Here is a 17775-nt window from a genome sequence, read left to right as displayed (position 1 = left end):
TTGTAGAAGTAGAGGTCGTTGTTGGAGTTGTAGTAGTAGTTGTAGTTGGTGTTGTTGTTGTTGAAGTTGTAGAAGTAGAGGTCGTTGTTGGAGTTGTAGTAGTTGTTGTAGTTGGGGTTGTTGTTGTTAAGGTTTTGGTGGTTGTTGTACTAGACGAAGTAGTAGTAGTGGTAGGAGTGGTTGTTGTTGTCGTTGTTGGAGTGGTTGTCGAAGTAGATGTTCTGGTAGTAGTAGAGGTAGGAGTGGTTGTTGTTGTTGTCGTTGGAGTGGTAGTTGTAGTCGTAGCAGCTGGCGTAGTGGTAGTTGTAGTTTCGACTGCACTGGGGCTTGAAATGCTATGCGATGAACTGCTCGAGACGCAGGAACTTGTGGAAGGGCCTTTAAAAAAAAAAAAAGAAATAAAGAGAAAAACAAAATGCAACAAGGAATAACAGAAGCTGGTTAATCTGCAAAGTCACCGAGGATGAAAGAGATTAATTGGTTAGACCATTTAAGGTATTCACAGCATAAATTAATTATAAAAAATAAACCAATTTTTTTTAGATAATATGAAATACCAACGTCAATTAATTGGCTCAGTCACCCACTATTAAAGATTTTAATCAGGACTTCGTTAAAGTGCCCAAAGTATTATGCATCACTGAACTTCTATGTAATTATTGAGCTATTAATTCTGCTAATATTTTTTGTTGAATTTGGAAAACTTTGATTAGTGATCAATTCTTTAAGAGTTAATGTTGCTAATTAGTTGTTATATTAATAAATATTTTTGAGAACAAAATCAGTATTAGGACACTTAATTTGAGCTAACCTTAAAAGTTAGTTATAAAGTACACTGCTTTATTAACTCATATTTTACTAGTTTTTTCAACTGATTCACATTCAAGCTCTGCGCTCGTTATACAGTATTGTATTGTTCAAGAGGATACAATAAAAAGCAGATCTATTTATGTTATGCATTACGAAGGTAAATATCAATGAAGGTTTAATAAGTGCTCCCAAACTATAAATATTTCCCAGCCCTCGAACGACAATGTGACCCCAGCAAATGAAAACAAACTAACTTCATAGAAAAAGTGAAACTGTGTCTAAACAGTTCGACCGAAGGAAACCATTTTCAGGATTCAGTAGTCTTATGAGAGTGATATGGACTCGGTGTTTATTTTATTTTTTTTTTTTTCACAAGGTTCTAGAAAACAGTAATTCGCTCTTTCGTCTAATATTGATTCCAGATCCCTTAATTTTCTCTTGACTAGATTCTTTCCATTAAGAATGCAAAGATAGCAAGCGACTGCTAAACACTTATGCCATCTCTGTAAGTGCTAATGACTGCCATCATATACTAGGAACTTTATGAATGAACCCGAGTAGTTACTTGAGAAGGAAGATGTAGATGAACTTGAAACTGAAGAGGGAGAACCTCCAGGGCCTGGTTGTGGAGGAGGAATGGAAGTCGGAGTAGTTGTGTTAGGTAATACCGAGACAGGAGGTGTAGTGGTAGTTGTTACTGAAGTGGTTGAAGTGGTTGTAGAAATGGTAGGTGGAGTAGTTGTGTTAAGTAATACTGAGACAGGAGGTGTTGTGGTAGTCTTGATTGAAGTTGCTGAAGTGGTTGTAGAAATAGTAGGTGGAGTAGTTGTGTTGAGTAATACTGAGACAGGAGGTGTTGTGGTAGTCTTGATTGAAGTTGTTGAAGTAATGGTTGAAGTGGTTGTTGAAGTGGTAGACAGAGTTGTACTGGTTACTGGAGATGAAGTGGTTGTAGGTGGAGTTGAAATAGTACTCGGCAGTGTTGTCGGGGCAGTGGTTGTGACTGTGTCTTGCGTGTAGTTAAATATTATTGCGAAAAACGAGCTGGAAGGCCTTATATGAGGGGCACTGGAAGTTCCAGGACCATTGGCACTACTTGTGGCATATATGCTTGAACCTAGGAAAGACATGTAGACTTAATCAACAGAGCTCATTTGAATTGACAACTTATTTGTGCCTATCTATACCTTATTCTTTTAACTCGACAGCCATATCCTGCATCTTGTCAAAATATTACACGTCTGGTATCAAGAAACTTTTGGATGCATCTTCAGCAGCGTTCTTTTATTACTTAAATGTACCTTCATTTACCGCCGCCCCCCCCGCCCCCCACTTTTTGTAGGGTACATTGCACAAACATAAAAAAAACCGTTGCATGTGACAAAATTACTCTTCATGATCGTGATATAACAAGCGCACATTTTGAAAATAACTAAATACGTCTTACTAAACTTAACATTCGTCTGTTGGTAACACGCACTTAGATATATGAGGAAAATCGTCATGGCACGCTTTATAACAAGTCTCTACTGGAGATATTTGAACTTGGAGACTAATTTCTGGTTCGCTAAAGAAATATTCAGTTCATTGAATGAATCAGTAGAGAACAGTTTATGAATAGTAGCTAAGAAGTTAGTGAGTGAATATGCTTAACTAGGAATCTAACGGGAATTTTGAGTATTTTCCTGATCCCCAAACTGTCTTTAAGAAACTCTTACATTCATCAACGATTTCAGGAGCACGAATAGGTGCAGGAGGAACCATTATGCGTATCATGATTCACTAAAACGAACGTGGTTATAGAGGACATTCAATGACTGAAAAATAAATACCATTCGGGGCAAAGCAAAGTTAGTACAATGTGATTAACATAGAATGAAATTAATATCATGTAATGTTAGTGTGGAAGTCAATTACTTTCTTTTTTGGGTAAAAATAATGAAAGACTGTCCATTCCAGGAAATGTGAGACAAAACATAACATATCCCTTTGCAAAGATGATCGTCGAAAGTAAAAACGTAGGCAAAAGAAAGGTATTGTTTATCATTAGAAATCCACTTGAACAAAATAAAGACCAAGTAGTTTGCACCACAGGCATGTCAGTTACTGTAGAGATAGAATAAAAATAGTGAAGACAAATTTTTGGAAAAAGAAACCAATTTTTCTGTCGGTTATACAAATGCAACTAAGGTAACCCTTCCTGCAAAAACTCATAGATCGACAAAATCAAGTACCTATCCTACATGATAACCCTAGGTTCACAATGTGGAGTCTATGACGAAAAGGTTCCTTTAGAGCAATCTCGAGGTTGTTGATTTATTTTTCGTTTTCAGAAATTTTGGTCATTTGTAGGCTGGTCATACCAATACAGTTTGAGTCATTTTTATCGTTTTTTGAGAATAACTGGAATGAGCATTCTCATGTCATACATGATGACATGTGCAATAAATTGTCGCAATGAGAAGACAGTTTCATCCAGGAGCCCTTAAAAAAAAACCATAATCGGCTGGACCTTCTTGATATTTTGGCACAGCATGTTTTAGACTCTGCGGTAGTTTGGGCAATACAATGAAGTACCAGAAGTTTTTGATTAGGGCAATGTACTCTTGAAATTTTTCAATGCTCAGCATTCGTTGTGGATATCCGAACACCCGTCCTTGCCTAAGCTAGAGAGTTAGCAAAGAAACCCCGCCCCCCCACTCGTTTCTCTCTCTGTCTCAAACTTATGGATGGAAGAGTGTACTACAACATGGATTTTACGTTTTGAGTTACTCAGTATCTTTCATAAAGGCATTTGCATGTTTTTATATATCATGTATGTTTTTATTTATTACCATGAGAATGGAATGGTAGAGAGCCAGTTTTGATTATCAGATATTGCAGATGTGGGCCAATGACTGTCCTCTGTTAACATGGCATGGTATGGCGCATTGTCTATTACCAAGACCGATAGCTCAGGAAGTGATGGTAAAAGTAGCGATGTCAGTCAGCCATCAGAGGAACAATTGGCCATTCATCTCCCCATGGTAGTCGCCACTGTTTTTTTTTTCTTCTTCTTCTTTTTTTGTGGGGGAGGGGGAGGGGGGTGGGCGGCGAAACAAAGAAAAGAATCATAAACAGATCCTCCTACAGAATACTACTATTATTGCAAATTTGATAAATAGAATTTTAAAATTCATCCAATCACGTTCCGGTGGATGTTTGTTAAAGGGAACCCTTGAAGAGATGATTATTTGCCTTTTCAGAGAGATTCTTAGCCCATAAAGTACCTTCTCTGCAGTACATGCAGCGAACAGCCGTAATGCAGATACCTTGCAGCATCCACGGTGACAATACTGCAACATGTTTACCATAGCTGATACAGTTTGTTTCCATGGTCTTTTTAAGTTACATGGAACCAGTGGTTATTCAGCAACGGGACCAACGGCTTTACGTGACTTCCGAACCACGTCGAGACTGAACTTCTATCACCAGAAATACACATCTCTCACCCATCAATGGAATGCCCGAGAATTGAACTCGCAGCTACTGAGGTGGCAGTCCAAGACCAAACTGACCCAGCCACTGAGGCGCATAGCTGATATGGTTGGATGGACGTATTTTTGCAGCTACGGGTGACTTCAGACGTTTGCGCGGATTGGACGACAAATTAAAAATTCCTGAAAACCAGTAAATTCCTGCCCCTCTAATTTTCTGTCGGTCCACTCATCTGTATCTGGTTATAATAATCTCTCAAAACAATGAAATACAGACAGACTTTCATGTATAAACTGATTTGGATATGTAAAACGTAAAAATCCATATCGTAGTACACTCTTCCATTCATAAGTTTGAGACAGAGAGGGACAGAAGTGGGCGGGGCTTCTTTCCTAACTCTCTAGCTAAGCCAAGGACGAGTGTTCGGATATCTACAACGAATGGTGATGACATTGAAGAAGTTCAAGAGTATATTGCCTTAATTGATAAAGTCTTGAACTTCATTATATTCCCCAAAATTACCGGACTGTCTAAAACATGCCGTGCTAAAATATCAAGATATAGCCGATATATAAAAAGATATTCAAGAAAGCCTATGCGAAAACGATCTTGAAATGATTAGTAAATGTTTGCAACTGGAAATTTCAATCCCCCCACTACAGTGTGAAACTTTTATTGAACCTCACACATTTGGTGTCCAACTATCAATAACACGCGTGGAGAAAGTTGGAAGTGTTTGTCTCAACAGAAGGCAAATGCAAGAGGAGAACAGAGCCTCAATAGCTTTAGGAGTTACATAACTTTCATACACAGGTATAAGAATACAAAGACCGAAATGAATTCATACCTAACTCGGCTAAAGGATGATGTAGCACTGGTATTCGCTAATCATGTATAAAATATTACCTTCCTTTCGAAAATAATCAGAAAAATGAAGTAAAGCATATCCACATAAAATAAAAAAAATTCAGTACAACACATACATATATTATAAATATATCATTTCTATTGAAGTCAATGGCGTTATTTGCAGAGACTATCTTATTATCTAGACTTTGAATCGGTCTGTGCTGCTCTTTCTCTTCAGAGGATACAATAAAGAGTAGATCTATTTATGTTATGCAATACGAAGGTAAATATCAATGAAGGTTTAATACGTGCTCCCAAGCTATAAATATTTCCCAGCCCTCGAACGGTACTGTGACATCAGCAAATGAAAACAAACTAACTTCATAGAAAAAGTGACACTATGTCTAAACAGTTCGACCGAAGGAAACCATTTTCAGGATTCAGTATTCTTATGAGAGTGATATGGACTCTGTGTTTATTTATTTATTTTTTTTTTCACGAGGTTCTAGAAAACAGTAATTCGCTCTTTCGTCGAATAGGCCTAGTGATTCAAGATCCCTTAATTTCCTCTTGAATAGACCCTTCGCATTAAGAATCGCAACTGCTAAACACTCCTAGTATATGATGCCATCATATACTGGGAGCTTTATGAATGAACCCGAGTAGTTACTTGAGAAGGAAGACGTAGATGAACTTGAAACTGAAGAGGGAGAACCTCCATGTCCTGGTTGTGGAGGAGGAATGGAAGTCGGAGTAGTTGTGTTCGGTAATACCGAGACAGGAGGTGTAGTGGTAGTTGTTACTGAAGTTGTAGAAGTGGTAGATGGAGAAGTTGTGTTGAGCAATACTGAGACAGGAGGTGTTGTGGTAGTCTTGACTGAAGTTGTTGAAATAATGGTTGAAGTGGTTGTTGAAGAGGTAGGCAGAGTTGTACTGGTTACTGGAGATGAAGTGGTTGTAGGTGGAGTTGAAATGGTAGTCGGCAATGTTGTCGGGGCAGTGGTTGTAACGGTGTCTTCCGTGTTATTAAATATTATTGCATAAAACGAGCTGGAAGGCCTTATATAAGGGGCACTGGAACTTCCAGGGCCATTGCCATTACTTGTGGCATATACGCTTGAACCTAGGAAGGACATGTAGACTTAATCAGTAAAACTCATTTGAATTTACAGCTTATTTTATGACTATAGATACCGTTTTCTTCGTAAGTGGACAGTCATATCCTGCATCTTTTCAGTTCTAGCAATGTTTAATTTTCAGTTCTATTTAACGTGAGAATGGGATGGTAGTGAGCCAGTTTTGATTATAAGATAGTGCAGATCTGTTGCAATTACTATCCTCTGTTAGCATGGTATGGTATGGCGCATTGTCTATCACCAAAGTCGATGGCTCAGGAATGATGGTAAAAGTAGCGATGTCAGTCAGCCATCAGAGGAACCATTGGCCATTCATCTCCCCATGGTAGTCGCCACTTTTTTTTTTTTTTTTTTTTAGCAAAAAAAAAAGAAAAGTATTCTAAGCAAATCCTTCCACAGAATACTATTATTTTCAATTTGATAAATAAAATTTTAAAATCATCCAATCACGTTCCGGTGGATGTTTGTTAAAGGGAACACTTGAAGAGATGATCACTTGCCTTTTCAGAGAGATTCTTAGCCCATAAATTACCTTCTCTGCAGTACAATTAGCGAACAGCCGTAATGCAGATACCTTGCAGCATCCACGGTGACAATACTGCAGCATGTTTACCATAGCTGATACAGTTTGTTTGCATGGTCTTTTTACGTTGCATGGAACCAGTGGTTATTCAGCAACGGGACCAACGGCTTTACGTGACTTCCGAACCACGTCGAGACTGAACTTCTATCACCAGAAATACACATCTCTCACCCATCAATGGAATGCCCGAGAATTGAACTCGCAGCCACTGAGGTGGCAGGCCAAGGCCAAACTGACCCCGCCACTGAGGGGCATAGCTGATATGGTTGGATGGACGTATTCTTGCAGCGACAGGTGACTTCAGACGTTTGCGCGGATTGGACAAATTAAAAATTCCTGAAAACCAGTAAATTCTTGCCCCTCTAATTTTCCGTCTGTACACTCATCTGTATCTATGTACTATAAATGAATAATAAGGTCATAATAATCTACTACAGACAAACTCTCACGTCTTAGTTAATTTGGATATATAAAGCATAAAAATCCATAGGTATGTCACTGCAAATATATGTATATATTAAGTATATATATACTATATGTATGTTTAATTTCCTTCATGGCTGCAAACTTTGTTCACACACACACACACACACACACACACACACACACACACACACACACACACACATATATATATATATATATATATATATATATATATATATATATATATATATATATATAGGTCATATCACATTTCCGTGATTCATATACATTTATCGAGCTACAATGTCCTTTAAATGTCTAATTCGCTCTACCTTGGAATTATATTTTCATATATGCTTAACCGGAAAAAAGGAAGAAGGGGCATTTTTCTCGATAATAGACTTGCCTGGACCAGGCCGCGAACCCATGGATCCTTTCAAATCCAGGAACGTCAGTGAAGCTTTTACCTACTACACCACCGCGAGAGGCTAAAAGTTCATGTCGCCTCTCACCCTCATATATCTTTCGTGCGCATGTAATTAGTTGGTTTGGAGACAACATCAACCCACCTCGACTCCGGTAGTGTTTGTAGTGCTTTTGACAGCACGTAGCCAATCTATAAGTCATATCACATTTCCGTGATTCATATACATATATCGAGCTACAAAATGTCCTTTTAATATCTAATTCGCTCTAACCTCGGAATTAATATATTTATTCATATATGCTTAAAACGAAGGGGAATTTTTTTCTCGATAATAGACTTGCCTGGACCAGGGCGCGAACCCATGGATCCTTTCAAATCCAGGAAAGTTGTTGAAGCTTTGACCTACTACACCACCGCGAGAGGCTAAAAGTTCATGTCGCCTCTCACCCTCATATACCTTCGCGCGCAGGTAATTAGTTGGTTTGGAGACAACATCAACCCACCTCGACTCCGGTAGTGTTTGTAGTGCTTTTCACAGCATGTAGCCAATCTATAAGTCATATCACATTTCCGTGATTCATATACTATATCGAGCTACAATGTCCTTTAATATCTAATTCGCTCTACCTCGGAATTAATATATTTTCATATATGCTTAACCGAAGGGGAATTTTTTCTCGATAATAGACTTGCCTGGACCAGGGCGCAAACCCATGGATCCTTTCAAATCCAGGAACGTCAGTGAAGCTTTTACCTACTACACCACCACGAGAGGCTAAAAGTTCATGTCGCCTCTCACCCTCATATACCTTTCGCGCGCAGGTAATTAGTTGGTTTGGAGACAACATCAACCCACCTCGACTCCGGTAGTGTTTGTAGTGCTTTTGACAGCACGTAGCCAATCTATAAGTCATATCACATTTCCGTGATTCATATACATATATAGAGCTACAATGTCCTTTAATATCTAATTCGCTCTACCTCAGAATTAATATATTTTCATATATGCTTAACTGGAGGGGAATTTTTTCTCGATAATAGACTTGCCTGGGCCAGGGCACGAACCCATGGATCCTTTCAAATCCAAGAACGTCAGTGAAGCTTTTAAGTACTACACCACCGCGAGAGGCTAAAAGTGACAGCATCAACCCACCTCGACTCCAGTAGTGTTTGTAGTGCTTGTGACAGCGAGTAGCCAATCTATAAGTCATATCACATTTCCATGATTCATATACATATATCGAGCTACAATGTCCTTTAATATCTAATTCGCTCTACCTCGGAATTAATATATTTTCATATATGCTTAACCGAAGGGGAATTTTCTCGATAATAGACTTGCCTGGACCAGGGCACGAACCCATGGACCCTTTCAAATCCAAGAACGTCAGTGAAGTTTTTACCTACTACACCACCGCGAGAGGCTAAAAGTTCATGTCGCCTCTCACCCTCATATACCTTTCGCGCGCAGGTAATTAGTTGGTTTTCGAGCAAATGGTATATGAGGGTGTGAGGCGACATGAACTTTTAGCCTCTCGCGGTGGTGTAGTGGGTAAAAACTTCACTGACGTTCCTGGATTTGAAAGGATCCATGGGTTCGCACCCTGGTCCAGGCAAGTCTATTATCGAGAAAAATTTCCCCTACGGTTAAGCATATATGAAATTATATTAATTCCGAGGTAGAGCGAATTAGATATTAAAGGACATTTAGCTCGATATATGTATATGAATCACGGAAATGTGATATGACTTATAGATTGGCTACGTGCTGTCAAAAGCACTACAAATACTACCGGAGTCGAGGTGGGTTGATGTTGTCTCCAAACCAACTAATAACCTGCGTGCGAAAGGTATATGAGGGTGAGAGGCGACATGAACTTTTAGCCTCTCGCAGTGGTGCAGTAGGTAAAAGCTTCACTGACGTTCCTGGATTTGAAAGGATCCATGGGTTCGCGCCCTGGTCCAGGCAAGTTTATTATCGAGAAAAAATTCCCCTTCGGTTAAGCATATATGAAAATATATTAATTCCGAGGTAGAGCGAATTAGATATTAAAGGACATTGTAGCACGATATATGAATATGAATCACGGAAATGTGATATGACTTACAGATTGGCTACGTGCTGTCAAAAGCACTACAAACACTACCGGAGTCGAGGTGGGTTGATGTTGTCTCCAAACCAACTAATTACCTGCGCGCGAAAGGTATATGAGGGTGAGAGGCAACATGAAATTTTAGCCTCTCGCAGTGGTGTAGTAGGTAAAAACTTCAACAACGTTCCTGGATTTGAAAGGATCCATGGGTTCGTGCTCTGGTCCAGGCAAGTCTATTATCGAGAAAAAATTCCCCTTCGGTTAAGCATATATGAAAATATATTAATTCCGAGGTAGAGCAAATTAGATATTAAAGGACATTGTAGCTCGATATATGTATATGAATCACGGAAATGTGATATGACTTATAGATTGGCTACGTGCTGTCAAAAGCACTACAAACACTACCGGAGTCGAGGTGGGTTGATGTTGTCTCCAAACCAACTAATTACCTGCGCGCGAAAGGTATATGAGGGTGAGAGGCGACATGAACTTTTAGCATCTCGCAGTGGTGTAGTAGGTAAAAGCTTCACTGACGTTCCTGGATTTGAAAGGATCCATGGGTTCGTGCCCTGGTCCAGGCAAGTCTATTATCAAGAAAAAATTCCTTTTCTGTTAAGCATATATGAAAATATATTAATTCCGAGGTAGAGGCAATTAGATATTAAAGGACATTGTAGCTCGATAATTTATTATATATATATATTATATATTATAATATATAATATATATATATAGTATATATTATAATATATATATATATACATATATATATAAGTTATATATATATATATATATATATATATAGAGTATATATATAGATATATAGAATATACATATATATATAGATATATATATAGATATATATATATATATATATATGTATATATATATAATATTATCCATATATCTATATATATATATATATATATATATATATATATATATATATATATATGAATTTATATCTTTCGATTAATGTATATATATATATCATTATATTATAAATATATTATATATTCTATATTATTATATATATATCTATAGATATTACATATTTTATAGTATCAAATATTATATGTATCATATCTATATATTAGTATATATATATATATATATGTGTGTGTGTGTGTGTGTGTGTATGTATTGGGGTGGGTGTGTGTGTGTGTGTATACATCTTATTTGCTATCTTATATAAGCGTACTTAGATAGAGAGAAAGTGACCGAATGTCAGGAAATCTTACTGACAAAACATTTTTCTTCTATCATATTTTCAAGTCCTTATAAAACAGGTTTCTTGTCATTCATTCTTGAAATTAATAAAACAAACCATGTAAATCATCATAATAAAGACAGGGACTCCAAATTTCTTCAGGTTGAGCTATTTTCACTGGCTAAAACGTATATTGGTTTTATATTTTAGGGGGTTATTATAAGACAAAGCATCTGCTAAAACTTGGAGGTTGAAGATTCATAAATGGTCAGATTTTTTTCAGTAAACTAGGAAAAGAACTATGTATTTTCATTTTTCCTTAAGGAATATATCGTAAACTCAGCATAACTACATAGCTTTTGCTTATGGTTTTATGTACAGTTACAATTTAAACATATTTCTTAATTTAAATATGAACGACTTTTCCAACATACAGAAGAGTAGGAGAAATTAATGAATTAATATTCTTGAGGGGTATAAAAATCAGTAAATGCAAAGATAAACCAAGCTTACTTGAACTGCTGAAACTGTATAAAGAGCTTGAACTGCTGTGGTAAGGTGACTTGGTTGTAGTTGTTGTAGTTGTAGCTGGAGTTGTTGTTGTCGTAGTTGTTGCTGGAGTGGTTGTTGTTGATGTCGTAGTTGTTGCTGGAGTGGTTGTTGTTGGTGTCGTATGTTGTCGCTGGAGTGGTTGTTGTTGATGTCGTAGTTGTCGCTGGAGTGGTTGTTGTTGATGTCGTAGTTGTTGCTGGAGTGGTTGTTGTTGTCGAAGTTTTAGTAGTGGTTGTTGTTGATGTAGTAGTGCTGGTTGGAGTGCTTGTTGATGATGATGTAGTAGTGGTTGGAGGGGTGGTAGTTGTAGTAAGAGTGGTTGATGTTGAAGTTTTAGTAGTTGTTGGAGTGGTTGTTGTTGATGTCGTAGTTGTAGTTGGTGTTGTTGTTGATGTTGTTGTAGTTGGTGTGGTTGTTGTTGATGTCGTAGTTGTAGTTGGTGTTGTTGTTGATGTTGTTGTAGTTGGTGTGGTTGTTGTTGATGTCGTAGTTGTAGTTGGTGTTGTTGTTGTAGTTGGTGTGGTTGTTGTTGATGTAGTAGTACTGGTTGGAGTGCTTGTTGTTGTTGATGATGTAGTGGTTGGAGAGGTTGTTGTTGACGTTGTTGTTGTAGTCGGTGTGGTTGCTCTTGTTGTTGATGTAGTGGTGGTAGGAGGGGTTGTAGTGGTAGTTGTCTTCGGAGTTGTTGTAGTTTCTATAGGACTTGATAGACTATAGACAGAACTACTTGATACACTGTTGCCTGCAAATAGAAAAGATTATTAATCTACGATAACCCCAAAAACACTTTGGCCTTTTAATTCCACTTCTACAAATATTCATAATAATATTCCTTTAGTATTAAGTCTGTTTTCCCTTTCATACAAAAATTCACTCTTTCTTTCCATTTCTTTAAAATCATCTTTGCATTCTTATTCTACTTCGTGATGTAACTGTGAATACCTCACAAACATAATCGGACATTTCATTATCCCATATAAAACCTATCTTTATTCTACATAGTTCGTTCAGATATATTTCTCTTTTTTTCCAAAATACAAAAGGAAATCAAATCAAAGAAGCAAACATATTTAATGATGCATAAATTAATGAATACAAAGAATAATAATCATGCTCACTGGAGCTGATGAAACTGTAGGAAGAGCTGGAACTGCTGTAGTAAGGCGAGGTTGTAGTGTAGGCTTTGGTTGGTAGTAGTAGTTGAAGTTGTTGCTGGAGTGGTTGTTGTTGATGTTGTGGTTGTAGTTGGTATGGTTGTTGTTGATGTAGTAGTGGTTGGTGTGGATGTTGTTGATATAGTAGTTGTAGTTGGTGTTGTTGTTGAAGTTGTAGTTGTAGTTGGTGTGGTTGTTGTTGATGTTCTAGTTGTAGTTGGTGTTGTTGTTGAAGTTGTAGTTGTAGTTGGTGTGGTTGTTGTTGATGTAGTAGTACTAGTTGGAGTACTAGTTGTTGTTGATGATGTAGTAGTGGTTGGAGATGTTGTTGTTGATGTTGTAGTTGGTGTGGTTGTTGTTGATGTTCTAGTTGTAGTTGTTGTTGTTGAAGTTGTAGTTGTAGTTGGTGTGGTTGTTGTTGATGTAGTAGTACTAGTTGGAGTACTAGTTGTTGTTGATGATGTAGTAGTGGTTGGAGATGTTGTTGTTGACGTTGTAGTTGGTGTGGTTGTTGTTGATGTCGTAGTTGTAGTTGGTGTTGTTGTAGTTGTAGTTGGTGTGGTTGTTGTTGATGTAGTAGTACTGGTTGGTGTGCTTGTTGTTGTTGATGATGTTGTAGTGGTTGGAGAGGTTGTTGTTGAAGTTGTTGTTGTAGTCGGTGTGGTTGCTCTTGTTGTTGATGTAGTGGTGGTAGGAGGGTTTGTAGTGGTAGTTTGTCTTTGGATTTGTTTTTGTAGGTTTCTTTCCTTTTAGGTACTTTGGATAGACTATAGATAGAACTACTTGACACACTGTTGCCTGCAAATAGAAAAGATAATTTATCTTCAATAGTCACAAAAAAACTTTGGTCTTTTAATCCCACTTCTACAAATATTCATAATATTATTCCTTTAGTATTAAGTCTGCTTTCCCTTTCATACGAAAATTCACTCTTTCTTCCAATTTCTTTAAAATCATCTTTGCCTTCTTATTCTACTTCGTGATGTAACTGTGAATACCTCACAAACATAATCGGACATTTCATTATCCCATATAAAACTTATCTCTATTCTACATAGTTCATTCAGATATATTTCTCTTTTTTTTCCAAAATAAAAAAGGAAATCAAATCAAAGAAGCAAACATATTTAATGATGCATAAATTATTGAATACAAAGAATAATAATCATGCTCACTGGAGCTGATGAAACTGTAGGAAGAGCTGGAACTGCTGTAGTAAGGCGAGGTTGTAGTTGTAGGCTTGGTTGTAGTAGTAGTTGAAGTTGTTGCTGGAGTGGTTGTTGTTGATGTTGTGGTTGTAGTTGGTATGGTTGTTGTTGATGTAGTAGTGGTTGTGTGGATGTTGTGTATAGTAGGTGTAGTTGGTGTTGTTGTTGAAGTTTGAGTTTGAGTTGGGTGTGGTTGTTGTTGATGTTCTAGTTGTAGTTGGTGTTGTTGTTGAAGTTGTAGTTGGTTTGGTTGTTGTTGATGTAGTAGTACTAGTTGGAGTACTAGTTGTTGTTGATGATGTAGTAGTGGTTGGAGATGTTGTTGTTGATGTTGTAGTTGGTGTGGTTGTTGTTGATGTTCTAGTTGTAGTTGTTGTTGTTGAAGTTGTAGTTGTAGTTGGTGTGGTTGTTGTTGATGTAGTAGTACTAGTTGGAGTACTAGTTGTTGTTGATGATGTAGTAGTGGTTGGAGATGTTGTTGTTGACGTTGTAGTTGGTGTGGTTGTTGTTGATGTCGTAGTTGTAGTTGGTGTTGTTGTAGTTGTAGTTGGTGTGGTTGTTGTTGATGTAGTAGTACTGGTTGGTGTGCTTGTTGTTGTTGATGATGTTGTAGTGGTTGGAGAGGTTGTTGTTGAAGTTGTTGTTGTAGTCGGTGTGGTTGCTCTTGTTGTTGATGTAGTGGTGGTAGGAGGGTTTGTAGTGGTAGTTGTCTTTGGAGTTGTTGTAGTTTCTTTAGGACTTGATAGACTATAGATAGAACTACTTGACACACTGTTGCCTGCAAATAGAAAAGATAATTTATCTTCAATAGTCACAAAAAAAAACCTTGGTCTTTTAATCCCACTTCTACAAATATTTATAATATTCCTTCCTTTAGTATAAGTCTGCTTTCCCCTTCATACGAAAATTCACTCTTTCTTCCAATTTCTTTAAAATCATCTTTGCCTTCTTATTCTACTTCGTGAGTAACTGTGAATACCCTCCACAAAACATAATCGGACATTTCATTATCCCATATAAAACTTATCTCTATTCTACATAGTTCATTCAGATATATTTCTCTTTTTTTTCCAAAATAAAAAAGGAAATCAAATCAAAGAAGCAAACATATTTAATGATGCATAAATTATTGAATACAAAAGAATAATAATCATGCGCATGGCACTGAACTGAAACTGAAAAATGGTTATGGAAAGAGCCTTGGAACCTAGCTGTAGTAATGGCGAGGGTTGTAGTTGTAGGCTTGGTTGTAATTAGTAGTTAGTTAAGTTTGTTGCGGAAGTGGTTGTTGTTGATGTTTGTGGTTTGCTAGGTTTTTAGGTATGGTTGGTGTGGATGTCGTTGGATAATGTAGTAGTTGTAGGTTGGTGTTGTTGTTCGAAGTTGTAGTCTGTTTAGTTGCGGTGTGGTTGGTTTGTTGATGTTTATTTCGTTAGTTGAGGTTGGGTTGTTTTGTTATTGAAGTTGTAGTTTGTAGTTGATGTGGTTGGTTGTTGTTGATGTAGTTAGTACTAGTTGGAGGTAAGCTGAGTTGTTGTTGATGATGTACTAAGTGGTTTGGAGATTGTTGTTGTTGGACTTGTTTAGTTGGTGTGGTTGTTTTGTTGATGTACGTATTGTTAGTTAGGTTGGTTGTTGGGGTTGGAAAAAAAAAGTTGTAGTTGTAGTTGGCTGGGTTTTTGTTGTTGGATGTTCTAGTTGTAGGTTTTGGTGTTGTTGTTTGAAGTTGTAGTTGTAGTTGGTTGGCCCTGTGGTTGTTTTGTTGATTGTAGTAGTACTAGTTGGAGTTACTAGTTGTTGGTTGATGATGTAGTAGTGGGTTGGTAGATTGTTGTTGGTTGTTGAACGTTTTGTTAGTTGGTGAGGGTTTTGTTGGTTGATTGTAAGTAGGTTGTTTGTTGGGGTGGTTGTTGTAGTTTGTAGTTGTATTGGTTGATTGGGTTGTTTGTTGATGTTTAAGTATGTAACTGGTTGGAGTGCTTGTTGTTTGTTGATGGAATGTTGGTAGTGGTTGGAGGAGGTTTGTTGTTGAAGTTGTAGTTGGGTGTGGTTGTTCTTGTTGTTGATGTAGTGGTGGTATGGAGTGGGGTTGTAGTTGTAGTTGTTTTTTCTTTGGATTTGGAGTTGTTGTAGTTTCTTTCTTTAGGACTTTGATAGACTAGAGACCAGAACTACTTGATACACTGTTGCCTGCAAATAGAAAAGATAATTCATCTATGATAGTCAAAAAAACAAAAAAACTTGGTATTGTAATTCCATTCCTTCAAATATTCTAATAATATTCCTTTGGTATTAAGTCTGCTTTCCATTTCATACGAAAATTCACTGTCTGTTTCAATTTCATTAAAAGCAACTTTGCCTTCTTATGCTACTTCATGATGTAACTGTGAATACCTCATGAACATAATAGGACATTTCATTATCCCATATAAAACTTATCTCTATTCTACATAGTTCGTTCAGATATATTTCTCCTTTTTCGAAAATACAAAAGGGAATCGAGTCAAATAAACAAAAACATTTAATGATGCATAAATCATTGAATACAAATAGAAATAATCATGCTCACTTGAACTGATGAAACTGTAGGATGAGCTGGAACTACTGTAGTAAGGCGGAGGTTGTAGTTGTAGGCTTGGTTATAATAGTGGTTGAAGTTGTGTAGCAGTTGATTGTTGTATTGTTGTGGTTGTTGTTGATGCGTAGTTGTAGTTGGTGTGGTTATTGTTGTTGGACGCATGTAGTAGTGGTTGGAGTGGATGTTGTTGATGTTTTAGTTGTAGTAGTTGTTGATGTCGAAGTTGTAGTTGGTGTTGTTGATGTTGTTGTTGTAGTTGGTGTAGTTTTTGTTGTTATAGTAGTACTGGTTGGAGTGCTTGTTGTTGTTGATGATGTAGTGGTTGGAGTAGATGTTGTTGATGTTGTTGTTGTAGTTGGTGTGGTTGTTGTTGATGTAGTAGTACTGGTTGGAGTGCTTGTTGTTGTTGATGATGTAGTGGTTGGAGAGGTTGTTGTTGACGTTGTTGTTGTAGTCGGTGTGGTTGCTCTTGTTGTTGATGTAGTGGTGGTAGGAGGGGTTGTAGTGGTAGTTGTCTTTGGAGTTGTTGTAGTTTCTATAGGACTTGATAGACTATAGACAGAACTACTTGATACACTGTTGCCTGCAAATAGAAAAGATTATTAATCTACGATAACCCCAAAAACACTTTGGCCTTTTAATTCCACTTCTACAAATATTCATAATAATATTCCTTTAGTATTAAGTCTGTTTTCCCTTTCATACAAAAATTCACTCTTTCTTTCCATTTCTTTAAAATCATCTTTGCATTCTTATTCTACTTCGTGATGTAACTGTGAATACCTCACAAACATAATCGGACATTTCATTATCCCATATAAAACCTATCTTTATTCTACATAGTTCGTTCAGATATATTTCTCTTTTTTTCCAAAATACAAAAGGAAATCAAATCAAAGAAGCAAACATATTTAATGATGCATAAATTAATGAATACAAAGAATAATAATCATGCTCACTGGAGCTGATGAAACTGTAGGAAGAGCTGGAACTGCTGTAGTAAGGCGAGGTTGTAGTTGTAGGCTTGGTTGTAGTAGTAGTTGAAGTTGTTGCTGGAGTGGTTGTTGTTGATGTTGTGGTTGTAGTTGGTATGGTTGTTGTTGATGTAGTAGTGGTTGGTGTGGATGTTGTTGATATAGTAGTTGTAGTTGGTGTTGTTGTTGAAGTTGTAGTTGTAGTTGGTGTGGTTGTTGTTGATGTTCTAGTTGTAGTTGGTGTTGTTGTTGAAGTTGTAGTTGGTGTGGTTGTTGTTGATGTAGTAGTACTAGT

At 37.1% G+C, this 17775-nt stretch overlaps 3 protein-coding genes across 3 annotated transcripts in view; all 3 read right to left on the bottom strand.

Moving 5' to 3' along the window:
* Positions 1-17775, bottom strand: part of LOC135219028 (platelet binding protein GspB-like) — a 239515-nt gene that overhangs the window by 22815 nt on the left and 198925 nt on the right.
* LOC135220076 (mucin-2-like) lies at positions 193-17772 on the bottom strand (the record flags this gene model as incomplete). Its single annotated transcript, XM_064257400.1, has 5 exons — positions 193-378; positions 11528-12308; positions 13896-14090; positions 14122-14706; positions 17466-17772. Coding segments are annotated over 5 exons (1911 nt in total), but the record flags the coding sequence as incomplete, so codon positions are not given.
* The window catches only part of LOC135220075 (mucin-2-like), a 56388-nt gene continuing 55314 nt past the window's right edge, over positions 16702-17775 (bottom strand). Inside the window, 2 exon segments of the mRNA XM_064257399.1 lie at positions 16702-17041; positions 17466-17707. Of these exon segments, the coding sequence (XP_064113469.1) occupies positions 16702-17041; positions 17466-17707 (582 nt within the window).

This window comes from Macrobrachium nipponense, chromosome 1, assembly GCF_015104395.2.
Source record: "Macrobrachium nipponense isolate FS-2020 chromosome 1, ASM1510439v2, whole genome shotgun sequence".
Classification (NCBI taxonomy): domain Eukaryota; kingdom Metazoa; phylum Arthropoda; class Malacostraca; order Decapoda; family Palaemonidae; genus Macrobrachium; species Macrobrachium nipponense.
The sequence above is the reverse complement of the archived record's forward strand: the minus strand, read 5'-3'. Positions and strand labels throughout refer to the sequence as shown.